The 13,495-nt window shown below is 40.4% G+C and overlaps 3 protein-coding genes across 5 annotated transcripts; 2 read left to right on the top strand and 1 right to left on the bottom strand.

The window, feature by feature from the left end:
• Positions 1–122: 122 nt before the first annotated feature.
• On the bottom strand, positions 123–2,547 carry tk1 (thymidine kinase 1, soluble). The gene is made up of 7 exons (XM_077570457.1): positions 2,340–2,547; positions 2,129–2,160; positions 1,684–1,797; positions 1,464–1,557; positions 1,277–1,366; positions 1,029–1,148; positions 123–954 (listed from the first exon to the last, which is right to left on the bottom strand). The coding sequence occupies exons 1-7, from the start codon at positions 2,403–2,405 to the stop codon at positions 775–777; spliced, it is 696 nt and encodes a 231-aa protein (XP_077426583.1). The 5' UTR covers positions 2,406–2,547; the 3' UTR covers positions 123–774.
• A 449-nt stretch (positions 2,548–2,996) lies between these two features.
• afmid (arylformamidase) lies at positions 2,997–7,527 on the top strand. Of its 2 annotated transcripts, none has more exons than XR_013294746.1 (10): positions 2,997–3,846; positions 4,275–4,379; positions 4,448–4,496; positions 5,122–5,207; positions 5,449–5,521; positions 5,600–5,697; positions 5,778–5,856; positions 6,210–6,407; positions 6,685–6,789; positions 6,934–6,949. XR_013294746.1 is itself a non-coding variant. In XM_077570454.1 (10 exons), the coding sequence occupies exons 1-10, from the start codon at positions 3,798–3,800 to the stop codon at positions 6,961–6,963; spliced, it is 810 nt and encodes a 269-aa protein (XP_077426580.1). In that variant the 5' UTR covers positions 2,997–3,797; the 3' UTR covers positions 6,964–7,527. The 2 variants fall into 2 exon arrangements, 1 of the variants encoding a protein (XP_077426580.1); XM_077570454.1 differs by having other exon boundaries at positions 6,210–6,345; positions 6,934–7,527.
• A 236-nt stretch (positions 7,528–7,763) lies between these two features.
• On the top strand, positions 7,764–13,462 carry cant1b (calcium activated nucleotidase 1b). Of its 2 annotated transcripts, none has more exons than XM_077570867.1 (5): positions 7,764–7,897; positions 11,491–12,063; positions 12,130–12,270; positions 12,365–12,568; positions 12,646–13,462. In XM_077570867.1, exons 2-5 carry the CDS (start codon positions 11,550–11,552, stop codon positions 13,014–13,016), a joined length of 1,230 nt encoding a protein of 409 aa, XP_077426993.1. In that variant the 5' UTR covers positions 7,764–7,897; positions 11,491–11,549; the 3' UTR covers positions 13,017–13,462. The 2 variants fall into 2 exon arrangements, with proteins under 2 accessions (XP_077426993.1, XP_077426994.1); XM_077570868.1 differs by lacking the exon at positions 7,764–7,897 and adding an exon at positions 8,153–8,296.
• The last annotated feature ends 33 nt before the right edge of the window (positions 13,463–13,495 follow it).

The following is a 13,495-nucleotide window of genomic DNA, read 5'->3' as shown; positions in this document are numbered from 1 at the left end:
TTTCTGGTTTCCCCAAGTCTGGCCATAAGTAATTACCAATTCGCCATGCAATTCTAAAAACCTCATAGGAACTCTTTAAGGGACCATGATGTGAAACCCGCATAGAAATACATCAACACACATATGTAGTCACATTTTATGCAATTCATAGATGAACAACATCATTCAAAATCAAATCATTATTCTAAATTCATTTTAAACCAATGCCCAGTCTATTTAATACATAAATTGTGTTGGTAGAATGCATTTCATGCTCATGCGTATCACGTTGTGTACCGGTGTTTCTGTACAAGTTAATACTGTCGAAAAGCCAAGTTGCTTAAAAAACAAACACACACACAACTGGCAGATTAAACTAAACAGAAATGTACCCAAAACTAACATGCAACCTAAGATTTGTATAAAGGGAGGATAAAAGTAAACAAGTTGTGTTTAAAAAAAAAAGCCCTTAATACAGTTACACAATAACTTACACAAATATCCAAGTGCTTATAGTGATTACATTAACAAATACATAATCAGCACTGTAAAAAAACAATTACCATATCTTAACGTAAATAATTTTCCCATTTAGGAGAGTGGGAATTTCACCACAAATATAATTGAGTCAATTGGAATTGTGTTGAAAGCAATGAGACTTTGCTTTTAACTCATTCACTGCCATTTACGGCGAAAGACGTCAAAAGTTAATTTTTTATTGGAGTGGCAGTAAATGAGTTAAAACACACAGCAGCTAAATTTCAAAACCCCCGTACTTCAACTGTTTGTGTGTATTCAGAGGTGGAGGGAAGAGAAAAGCTTCCTGGGAATTCCCGAGTCCACAAGTTTTCCATTAAGTGCATGTTGAGGAGTTTCATCGCGGAACGGAGGTCGATTTTCTTTGGCCGCCATCAGATTTCCGTGACATTTTCGACAGACTGCCTGGTATTTGTCAGCTCCGCCGATCACTTCCACCTGCGTACCACAAGAAACGTGATGGCTAACACAAAATAAACCCTGCTAACTTATTTCCTTGGTTGTACGCTCACCTCCATCTCTGCTCCGATCCTCTTGGTGTAGGCCGCTTCTTTGTAACACTGCATGCAGACGGCGTGAAGCTTCACCACGCTTTCCGCCAGAGGGACGAGGTTCAGGATGTTTCCAAATGGCTGCAAAAATGCACAAGAGGGAAGTTGACCCCTGAATAAATATCTCTATGAGCAACAATGCGTCAAAACGCATTCCTGCTCCATCACTAGACAATGATGTGCATTTGTCAGGAAAGAAAGGAAGTCACCATTCTCTGGAAGGTTCCATCCAAGGCAGCGACGATAACCGTCTTGCCCAAATTGGCCATCTCCTCACAAAACTCCACTGTGTCTGGGAACTGCAGTGATGCAAAAAAGAAACAACAGTTGAATGGAAAAGTGAGAGTCCTCAGTCCATGCACAAATGGTGTCACGTTGGGAAAAAAGTACACTTACAAACTGCCCTTCATCAATTCCAATAACGCAGCTTTGCAGCGCCAAAGACTTCACATCTTTCAAACAGTTTGCAGGTACTGCCTCCATTGTGTTTCTAAAACATACACGGTCAAGTTCATTCTTTGCATGATATAATATATATGATATATAATGCCAAATAATACAAACACAACTTAGTTACTTTCACAAGAAAACTGTTTTGCAGCATAAAAACACTTACTCATCATGTGTGGCCATGCCTATGTCCGAATAACGTGTATCTTTGGCGTATTTGATCACCAAGCAGCTGTACTGCGCTATTTGGAAACGCCGCACCCTTCGCATCAATTCAGTGCTGCAGAAAATAAAATCAGACATGAATGCAAGTTTTGCAGAAATGCATATAAGAAATAAATTGACTATAACATTGTATTATAAAGTTGTCCATTAAAAATGATGGTATGGTATTTTTGGGGGGAGGTGGTACTTTGTGTACAAAGTTTGAGGACGATTGCCATCGCACATTTGAGGGCAGGAGAAAGAGAAGTGACGTGTCGTGTGCGTGAATTGGCGGGACAGATTGAAAAAGTTAAAGTACTGTTGTTTCCACATACAATTTGAAACAACACATCCATTAAACGAGGTTGTAACTCAAAGGATTTCAAACGAAAATCGTACAAGATTACCTTTTGCCTGAAAACATCGGACCAAATATGACCTGTAAAAAAAAGAAAGAAAAAAAAACAATGGACGGGAGACAGTTAGATGAACAAATTTACGGAAATTACGTAATAAAACCTGCAAATACACTGCTGGCACACAACAAATTTGAACAGGATTACATTAAATATTTTGTCTCGTTTCGATGAAAACAAAGACGTTACAGTTATGACAAACCTGGATTTGTCCCTGGGCTTTCCTCGGAGAATTCGGAAAAACTTTAGGGAAATCCATACAGTCCATTTCTTTTAGGAGCAAACAAAAAAAAATAAAAAATACAGACTTTTACTAAGTCACAAGTAGCAGCTGGTCTCAAACAATAAATTAAACGAGCGCGCTCCTTTGAGTATATCCGCTCCAAACCGGAAATGAATTCGACCAATTGGCTTTGTTTCTGAATGGTCACATGATGATTTTTTTAGCCAATGAGGGCAGAAACAGTGCCACCGACTGGGCCGACCCCGGTTTTATCGTGCACAACAACCTGACAAAAAAATGCCCGGGGTACGTTCGAAAATAATCTCCCAGCGCACTGCTCCACTCAGATCGTTCGGAAACTCAGACCATTGTTCAAATGTGCCAACAGTCATACGGTTATTCAGTTTCCCAAAAAGGAGGAACTGAGCCCGGCGTGTGAGGAAATACAGATGGTAACAGTTTAAGCACGACCTGTTGCTTTGTAAGTCTAACAGACACTGTATTCGGGAATGAATCAGAGGGGAGTGCGCTTTGCTTCTCCGAACGAACACAAGGTGCATTTCCGAACGCACCCACAGTCGTATTGTTCACACTCTGTACAGTAGAGCATTGTTTGATCTCATTACCATACGATAAACACTAAAATAACATGAAGATATTTTGCTAGCATATGGGTGATGAACCGAGTTCACAAATATAAACTAAACTATGAAGGGTTCTGATTATTAATAAAGAATATATTTTCATTGACAAATCTGACTCAAGACTCTCAGGACTTCAAATTTAGGTCAAGGGTTAGCTACATTTTAATGTAATTTCCCTTTGTCATTACGTTTACGTAATTAATTAATACTTATTATTTAATATTTAATTGAATTCTAACTTTTTATTTTTTAAATAAGTAATCTTAAAGGCTTCTGCTTTAAACGGGATATAGAGAACAACTAAGCATATGCATTATTTTATCAGTGTATCAACTGTGTATGGAAAGCAGTGATTTACGCTATGGGTTTACCTGGTGGGAGTCAAGGGTCTAAAGTACCAAACAGTTGAGTTCACCCCGCTGGTCATCTATCACGCGAGTTTCAACAAGGCTGCTTCAAGAGATAGAAAATGAAATCCTGGACTGCTATGACGAAAGATGTAAGACTGTAATGTAGATATGTTACTGTACGTGGCCTGTGAGAGATCGAGATTTGGTGTCAAAATAGCATAATGTTTAACTTCATTAATATGACTCATGACCACAACATAGCAGAGGAGGGCGCTGTTTTCCCTATTTTGCCGTAACTCCGCGAAATGATGGCGGACGCCGTGTGCTGTTTCATGGCGGCCGGGCTCGGTTTGTCTCAGTCACCAGCATGCTGAACCACTGCCTGTGTAACCACTAACCAGGAGCTCGAGAGACAGTATTCACCCAGCCGGTGGTCGCACAGTATGGCGGCAGACGACGTGATCAAGGCCCACGTCAAGACTTTAAAGGAAGGTTGGTCGCTATTAAAGTTAACCTCGATACTGTGTAAATGTACACAGAAATCCCGTTCACGTTGACACCATCGAGCCATTGAAGAAACGGGAATAGTCGTTAATTATACAACCTGGGCAAACGTTATGCCTGTCTATGAGTATTTATCGCCCATAATCAGTCATGAAAGACACAATATTCACGTGTGGGAGATGTTTTGTGACCAAGACACTCCTTCACCACAGATTTTGAATTTTGAACTTTCACATACAGTGGACAAGCACTTTAAGTTCAATTATTCTGCCTGTCACTATAATTGGTGGAATAGATAGGCGAATTTGTATATATATATAATTTTCAGGGTAAAATGGTACAATTTGCCATAGCACAGTGATTGAGATTCACTGTTTTTAATATGTATGATACTATTGAATGCTTTTTACATGCAGGTACAGACCGGGCACGCGCTCTGACTCAAACTCTACTCAATGTGCCCTATGGAGAAGGTGAAGGTGAAAAACTGGATGCCTATATCCCCACTACCAACTCTCTCGGTATGCAACTGTCACGACTCTCCAATTTAGTGTCCGTATAGTGTTGATTATGCTCTCCTGTTTTTTAGATGTACCTCTTGTTATTTACCTTCATGGAGGATACTGGCAGTTTCTCAGGTATGATCTTTTGCTCATCAGAATCATGGGGTCAGGATTATAATAATTTAGCATTTTACTACATTCTGTATTTTGTTTTGACTTTTTTTAAATTAGGTTGTTGGTTTTAGTTCGTTTTTGGAGTCGGCTTGTTAGTTTTTATTAGTTTTAGGTTTTGGATATTTCCCGGCTCCAAAACACCTGTTCCAATGAACAGGATCGTTATCAGGCTTACGCAGAGCTTGCTGATGACGTTCAGGTGTGTTGGAGAAAATAAACATCCAAAACCTGCAGAACTCTGGCCCTCGAAGACCGAGTATGGACACCACTGCTGTATATGGAGTATTGAGTGCAATTACTGAAACGACCATTTGACCTTCTTCTACTCACTGTTTGGACGCAAAATAAATACATTAAAATGAAACCGGAAAGCTCATATATGATATTAATTGACAAAGATGAAAGAAAGGACATTTTCACTATAATTATAGTTTTAGTAACATAATATATAGTTTCAATATTTTGTTTGTTCTAAAAGTGTTTTCATTTGTAATTTATTTTTATAAAGAGATTGTGCTATATAAAAATAAATGGGTCATTTTGTGGTTGTTCAGTTTTTTCATGCTGATGCATTATGCTCCAACAGTAAGGAGGAGTCAGGATTCATGGCAGTCCCGCTGATCGATAAAGGTGTAGTCGTGGTGGCAGTTGGCTATGACATCGCCCCCAGAGGTAGATAGTAGATAGTCCATTCCTGATGGTTGTCCATGTCTGGATTTACACTGCATGGTTCCAGCGACACAATTCCTGCTCAGATATTCATTCATGCATTGTATTTACACAAATCAGAAATAGCAAGACATTTAAATAAATGAGCTATAGGCATTAAATCCGAGATGGCCACTTAGATGTGCAGTGTAAATCCAGCCAATGAGAGAAGCAGGATTGTGTGTTAAGAAGTCAATTCTCTTAGGTAATATGGACCTGATGGTTTCTCAAGTACGCAAGAGTGTTGTGTCTGTTGTCCAGCAGTATTCTCATATCAGGTATCCCGCTCGCACTCACTTTCTTTGCCATCCTCCAAAATACATTTCTTATTGATCACATGATATGTCTCTTTATAGTGGTCTGTACCTGTGTGGCCACTCTGCCGGTGCTCACCTGGCTGCAATGGTCCTTTCCACAGACTGGTCGCAGTATAGCATCATTCCTCAAATCAAAGGTGAGCAGTGTTGACTTATTGTTTTTTGTCATAAAGAAGAATGAGGAAAAACTTTCACAACTTGTTTTAATTTTCTGTAGGTGCTTTTCTTGTCAGCGGTATCTATGACCTCTTGCCCATCCTGTCTACATATGTCAACGAACCTTTGAAGATGACAGAGTAAGTATGGAGATGGCCACCGAAGTCAGCTGAGAAAAACGCCAACTCATGACCTCAGTGAGGACAAGCGCTTTACAAAATGGATGGATACTAACAGTACTATACAAGGGTTACTCATAGTGTATTGGTTGACTGACTGAATGATTGTCGGTCAAAATTGGTGAATAATTCCCATACATTTTTTGTTATTCTCTTTGATAGAAATTTCATATGTACAAGCTTTCCTAATCCACTTCTTGTAGTCTTCAAAAGTAAACGATAACATGGTACGTTTGCCTAGTTAGTTTAGAATCATCACGACCGCCATTCTTATGAGAGATCTCATTTTGTTTGTTTGTTTTAAATGATGGCAGGGAGGTGGCCATAAGAAACAGCCCCAGCAAGTTGATCCCTCAGGTCAAACTCTCCTCCGCCAGCTGCCAAATTGTTGTGGCCGTCGCTGAGAACGACTCGCCGGAGTTTCGCAAGCAGTCAGAGGATTACTACAATGTCTGTATTCTGTAATTCATGTCTGGTTTTGCCTTTTATGAACATCCCAAACAGAGATAAAGGTATATTTTCTACTTTATATTTTTTAAGCTGAAACGAAAATCAATCGGCCGTAAAAAAAACAAAAAAACTTTTACCCAATTACCATCAGTTGTCTCTTACCAAGTGATTTCTTTTCATTAACTGCCATTCCAATATTTTGACCTTGTTCAAAAAATGCAATAAAAAAAAAAAGCTAATCACTCTTGTATCCAAGGATACTGTGATTACTATCATAAGTTGAGAATTTCACATATTTCTTTACTTCCCTGTGACAAGTACTTCTTAATTTTGTCCCAGACTCTGAAGGCAACTGGGATGAATGTGACCTTGGAGGATGTGTCGAACACGGACCACTTCAATATCATAGAACAGCTGGTTGATGGAGATTATCACTTGACGAAGGTAGTAGTCCATTAAACCGTCATTTCAACTTACTAGAGCAACTACCTAATATCTTTGTTTCGTAGGCAAATGCATACCCAAAGAGAACAAAACTTGAAATTCAGTACAATGGCTTCTTTGAAGGTATCACTGTTACTCTTGCAGCTCCTGTTGAAGGTGATGGGGAAGTGCTGAGGTGGACGTGTCATCGACCGACAGACGTCTGAGGAGAGCTTAATCATGCACCCATTTGGAAACATGCTCTGTGGTGATAATCAAATCCCAGCATCATGTTGAAGTTGTTGACAAATAGTCACTATAGTTACTGTTGTATTCCTTGGGGGAACCTGTGCAAATACATTGGATTCATGGTTGTCTGTATCCGCTGGCATTTTTCTTTTGTGCTCGGAACACAGTTTGTAGTTTTATTCGGTTCACATTCAAATGTTGTAAAAGCACTGAAGAGCTCAGCATGGCTGGAGTTTTGATATTGCTTGTCTGCGACTGTGCTTTGTTAGTTAACACAGACTGAGACACATGAGGTTTATTTTTTCAGTGCAGCAGTTTTGCCTTTATACTCTGCCATTGTTGGTTTGTCTGAGAAGACAACAAAACACAATGGGACTATAGCATTTAATTAATAATCATTCAGGGACTGTTACATGTAACATTAACTGTGAAAGACTATCTTTAGGGGTCAGTATAAAATGTCTATATTTTAATGAAAGTAAGACCTAAATAAAATGATGAATAGATGCACACAGTCACTCACTACTTGTATTGCACATTAACTAATGACATTTGTTTACACATTGGCTCAGTCATTTGTTGTCAAAATAAACAAATAATACAAAAATGGGTGTTTTTTTTTTGTGTCTAACGGGTTTGCTTCTATTCAAGATGCAGCGCACTATTTAATTTTAGGCTGTATTACGTCGTATAACTGTATAACTTGTTCCCTTTTTCTTTTTTTAACATCGGCACCCACCATCCTTTTTTTTTTTACGTCTGCCAAGCAGAAGGGCGTAAAGTCGCCTGCCTTGAGGCAGCAGAAGAAACCGCGAAGTCTTTCAAAAGAAATACAGTAATTAACACCGACCGACATGGAGGCGAACATGGCACATACCAGGTAAGCAACCAGATTATAAACATCGTTACTTTTTTTGTGCTAAAGTTGACGGTAAACTTACAAACGCTAGCTGAGCTGCTGGCTCATGTTAGCGCTATGGCGACGTAAAGTGGGCTGAAAACATGTTCAACAGTGTCTTTTTCTGTCGTGTGTCGACAGTGCTTAATTCAATCACTGCGGTCATGACTGGATGATGATGTGGACACATACTAGCATAACAAACGTAACTGACTGCTGAGACCAATATATATTTTTTTCTAAAGTACGAGCTAAAACGTGCCACGTCGGAACTTGATTATTTGTTCGGACGACTTTCATGTCAGTACTTCCCAGGTTCCGTTTTCAATGAACCACCACCGTTGCGTGACAGATGTGCAGTTAATACGTACATAGATGATAGTAAGTAGCATGTTGTTGTACGTTGAAATCTGTATCTGTAAATTATTGACTCCCCCGCGAGCTTTCATGTAGCCATGGCAACTAATGTACAGCAAAGAGAGGGAAAAAAACTAGCACGTAGCGTAGCTATAGTCTAATCATGTGAGGATTCGCTGGTGGTTAATGGGACACGGTTTATAAAATGAAAAGGCAGGATAAAGACGGATTCATTCGTAAATTAAATTTAAACTACTCGTCATTCACCGCAGCTAGAGCGACAACACTTCCTGATCCCCTATCATCTGACTAACACTATCCAATCAGATGCTAGCATACCATAGGTAAATGCAAATGAATGACGGAGAGCAGCAGATTCGGCACATCAACTTAGATACTTGTACCAAAAAAATGTATGAATGTGTAAATAATAATTCTGGAAACATAAATGTACAAGTAAATATACATTTTAACAAATTAACTTAAACGCTTGATCGTCCAGGTGTTGACCTTAGCAAAGTGAGGCGTCTTTCAGTGGCTTACACAACGGTACACAAGAGCGAATGCTTAACATCATATGGTTAATCAATACTAAAGCATTTACTATCTCCTTATTTGGAAACCCGACCGAAAAGTATTGGCACAAACAGTCGAGTAGTACGCTACGTGTATTTCTCTAAGTTTTTGAGGGTTTTTTTCTAGCAAATTTGCGAGTTTCTAAAGTGGCAAATTTGCGAGTTTTTTTCTCGGAATATTGCCCCCGCCCTCTAAAAAATATTTATACGTACCCCTAATACGCCGTCGTACAAAGAAATATTGTGGTAAATTAGAATGACTTCGAACGGAATAGTCGCTAGTGGTTCGCATGTTTGTCTCACAGTTCTTGGGTGGTTCGAATCTCTATATCTAAATTTTCCATAGGTGACACACTCACTGTGGAAGTGTGTTTGAATAGTTTTTTCTGCCCTGTGATTGGCTGGTGACCAGTCCACGGTGTACCTCGCCTTTTGCCAGGTGGGATGGGCTTTAACTCACCTGCGACACTGTGAGGACAAGTGTTTACACAAAATGAATGGTTTGGTTTGGCGTCAGTAACCGTGTCAGGAGAGCATGAGGAGGGGAGAGTCGGTGATGCGCAGCCATGGCGAATATGGGTCGTGCTTACACTAGTGACAACAAGAGCATTCTTTGTTGGTCGACTCGTGTGTGGGAAAAGTTGAGGAACCGTTGAATGTGGGTGTGTGCTTGTGTGTGCACGAAAGGAGCATGAAGGGAAGGACAGAAGTACAAGAGGATCAGTTGTCCTAGAGGTTTTCATTTGGAAAGAAAAAATCCCATAGGATCAAATGGAAATTAGATTCCAGGGTCAAACTGTCCATGTCATGATGAAAAGTGTTAACTGTACAAATTTGAACTTTCTTAGCTCAGCTGTTTTACAAGAACAAATTGAAAACGTTAACCCACTGTACTTAAATTCCGATTTGGACTTTATAACAAACCTTCCCATCAGAACAATTGTATTTAGTTTTACGGTATTTAATGTATTTTTTACACTTAACCCCCATGATTTGTGGTTCGGCAGCTGCATTTTTTGTTTTTTTTTGCAGATTTTTTTTCTATCAAAATTTTTTGGGGTAACTCATGTTTTCATTGTCATGATGCTAAAGGTGTCTCGTGGGAAGTGTAAAGCATCTACACTGTATGCATGCAGTGTTGCTTGCTGAGAAGGACAACAAAGCCTTATGATGAACAATGAACAATGAGAACGGCCTGCTGTTCTTTGTTTTCAAGTTCTGTATTCAAAACTTGCCGGCATTTTAGATGTATCTAACATTTATCGTAAACGTTTTGGGTCATTCCAAATTTTAAGTTGTGGTTGCAAATGGAAAGAAACAATCAGAACTCAAAATATTTTAGGTTGAAACCAATTGTTGCAAGACATAAGCTCTTTTATAATTTTAAAACATTTCCCCAACTCCAAACTTAGAAGGTTAAAAAAAGGTTTAAATAATTAATTAATTTTAAAAAAAACTCTCAGAATGATATTTTACATACTTTATAATATGGAGAAGCTTCTTAAATATTGTGCTGGCCACTCTAAACGTTTCTCTGAAATGAGTACTTATGTGCAACATTGCCATTTGTTAATCAGCAATTCATGTACATTATCATCAACAGAAAAAAAAACACTTTTGGTTTGGGTTGATTCTTTTGTACTGGCAAGTGCCAGAATCAACCCTTTGGAGCTTTTAGCCATCTATATTAAATACTAAATACTTCTTTTTTTTTTATTACATCGCCATGGTGTCAAAGGTACGATTTAATCATTATATGCCTATAGTTAACTATTTTTGTTACACTGTTTGTTCTAGAAATTTTTGTAAGCTAGCTTTTATTTCTGTACTTTTTAAAATATCTGTAGTTATTTGTTTTTAACTCATTCACTCCCAGCCATTTTCACTGAAGCAACACGGCTGTTTTACTGGATTTTGACTGATTTTGCAAGGCCCGCAAAATATTGTCTTCTATTGCTCTAAAAACATGGAACCTACCAAAAGAAAGATTAGAGTTTCTTCTTTGATCAGGAAAAAATATATATTTGTATCAGTTTTGCAGCAATTAGCATTATAATATAGCTAAGTTTCATCACGATTCACATTTCTGGTGAAAACTCTGTCAAAAAGCAAAATGGCCCTGGCTGAGCTCTTATACTCTGCTACCACCTGCTGGCCGTTTTTGTAGTAACTACCATTGCTTCAAGCATTCTCTTCAGTTCAGAGGCTGCATCAAAGCTTTCTGTATGCTCGAGCATAAAAAAAGGTAATATTTAAAGTAGAACATATTTATACGTTTTTGGGAGCAAATGAGTTGAAGGGGAAATCAACCCAAAAATGTCTTAACAATAATATGTTCTACGCGGTCCCACTAATCTAAACGAGGTTTTCTGATTAACATTGGAATTGTGAAGTATAGATTAAACAGCATAATCAACTTGTTTTTATCCATTTCAGGGCACGGCCATTTTGCCACTTGCTGTAGACTGACAATGACATCACAGTTGTTCAGGCAATCACCTGTTTTTTAAAGCTGAGCCATTATTGGTTGTTTGGAGCAACTGTGATGTCATTTTCAGTTGATAGCAAGCAGCAAAATGTAGTAACCAGTGAATTGTATCTTGCCTTGCCGGGAACTCATCACCCCTAAACTTCTGATCCTAGAACCGCCCTTGCACCCTCCCCGGTCTGTGCTGCACGACGAGGATGAAGCCGACCCTTCCATGATCACTTTGGGCATCGCCATCCGAGGCCTCCCCTCGGCCTTGTCATCCATGACGCAAGCGGCTACGACGGACTCTCGCATCAAGCCCAAATGGTGGGCGATCACTGTGGCCACCATGCTTGCTTTAGTGCTCATGTTGTACTCGCACCACCTGGGAGGGGACGCAGACGCTCCAGCCAGCCCTTCCCACCGCAACAGTCTGCAAATGTATCATCAGCACATGTTCTGGAACACTCCGAGACAAAATGTGCTGCGTCTCTCCCAGAAAAGGGGAAAACCTTACAATGACACGTACCCTCTAAGTCCGCCCGTGAAGACCAACGATGGCGTCAGGTACCGCATCGGAGTCATTGCAGACCTGGACACGGCGTCACGTAGCCCCAAGGACCAGACGTGGTTCAGCTACATGAAAAAGGGTCACGTGACTGTTTCAGAATTGGCCGACACGCTACGCGTGGAATGGGACGAGGACACCATCACACTGGAGAGTCACCTGGCAGAGAAAGGACGAGGTTGAGCGTCAGTTTACGGCAAAGTCCACGGGTCCTCCACCTGGAATGATAAAATCTCGTTCGCAGGTATGGAGTTGTCTGAGCTGGTGGCGTTTAACGGGCATCTGTACAGCGTGGACGACCGCACAGGTGTGGTGTACAGGATTGAGGGCAGGCGGGCGGTACCCTGGGTCATACTGCCCGACGGCGATGGGTCGGTTTCCAAAGGTCAGCTACTGTCTCGGGTGGGCGACATGGATTCCTGATCTGGTCTGGATTCGAACTTGAGTGTTCATGTTATTGTTCATATGTGCGTTTGTAGGTTTTAAGGCAGAGTGGCTTGCAGTTAAAGACGATCAACTATATGTTGGCGGTCTTGGCAAGGAGTGGACCACCACAACTGGAGAGGTAGTCAACCACCACCCAGAGTGGGTGAAAGTCGTCGGTTACTACGGCGACGTCGAGCACAAGAACTGGGTGCCTTACTACAATGCCCTGCGGAGCGCCGCGGGGATCAAACCACCAGGTTTCCGCCAGTTGCCACTTCCGTCAATCTCGTTACTGACTCATTCATATAACGTGTGCGTTGTCGGTCTACTGCAGGCTACCTTATCCACGAATCTGCGGCGTGGAGTGAGCGGCTTCAACGTTGGTTCTTCCTCCCTCGCCGCGCCAGTCACGAGCGCTACGAAGAGAGTGCAGACGAGCGCCGCGCCACCAACTTATTGCTGTCCTGCCGGGCGGATTTTAGCGACGTAACGATGCGCCGCGTGGGGCCGCTGAACCCCACGCACGGCTTTTCCTCATTTAAATTTGTCCCCGACACAGATGATCAGATTGTTTTGGCCCTGAAATCCGAGGAGGATGCGGGCCGGATCGCGTCCTACATCATGGCGTTTACGCTCGACGGCCAGGTGCTGATGCCTGAGACAAAGATCGGAGATGAGAAGTATGAAGGCCTGGAGTTTATTTGAAACTGACAAGGCTGCTATTCTATTTTTTTTTTTTTTTTTACATGACCCCCTGATACTGTAATCATGAGGAATGAACAGCCCGACTTTACTAATACGGGCACACTGGTATGTTTGATCAATGTTATCAGAAACGTGAAATATGCAATTTGTCTCCTGTGGGTGAACTCTGCTGGTCAGACTCTCAGGGGAACGTACTAATAGTCACAACCTGTATAACATATGCACACTATTGAATGTTCATCTACTACTTGAAATGAATGGTCTTACTTATAGCTTTGTCTTTAGAGGCTATTTTCATATTTATAACTGAAGATTTTACATTTTATTTTAAGGTAGTCCTAATAATCCGTAAAGCAAATATGCAGAAGTATTTTATTTAAAAATAAACCATTAATATATTTATTTTGTATCTAAGCCACAAAACTGAATAAATGTATCCCCTATGAGTGATGTTTTGGCTTTTTTATTTTTATTTTTTT

The sequence above is a fragment of the Vanacampus margaritifer genome, chromosome 7 (assembly GCF_051991255.1).
Source record: "Vanacampus margaritifer isolate UIUO_Vmar chromosome 7, RoL_Vmar_1.0, whole genome shotgun sequence".
NCBI classification, from domain to species: Eukaryota; Metazoa; Chordata; class Actinopteri; order Syngnathiformes; family Syngnathidae; genus Vanacampus; species Vanacampus margaritifer.
The sequence above is the reverse complement of the archived record's forward strand: the minus strand, read 5'-3'. Positions and strand labels throughout refer to the sequence as shown.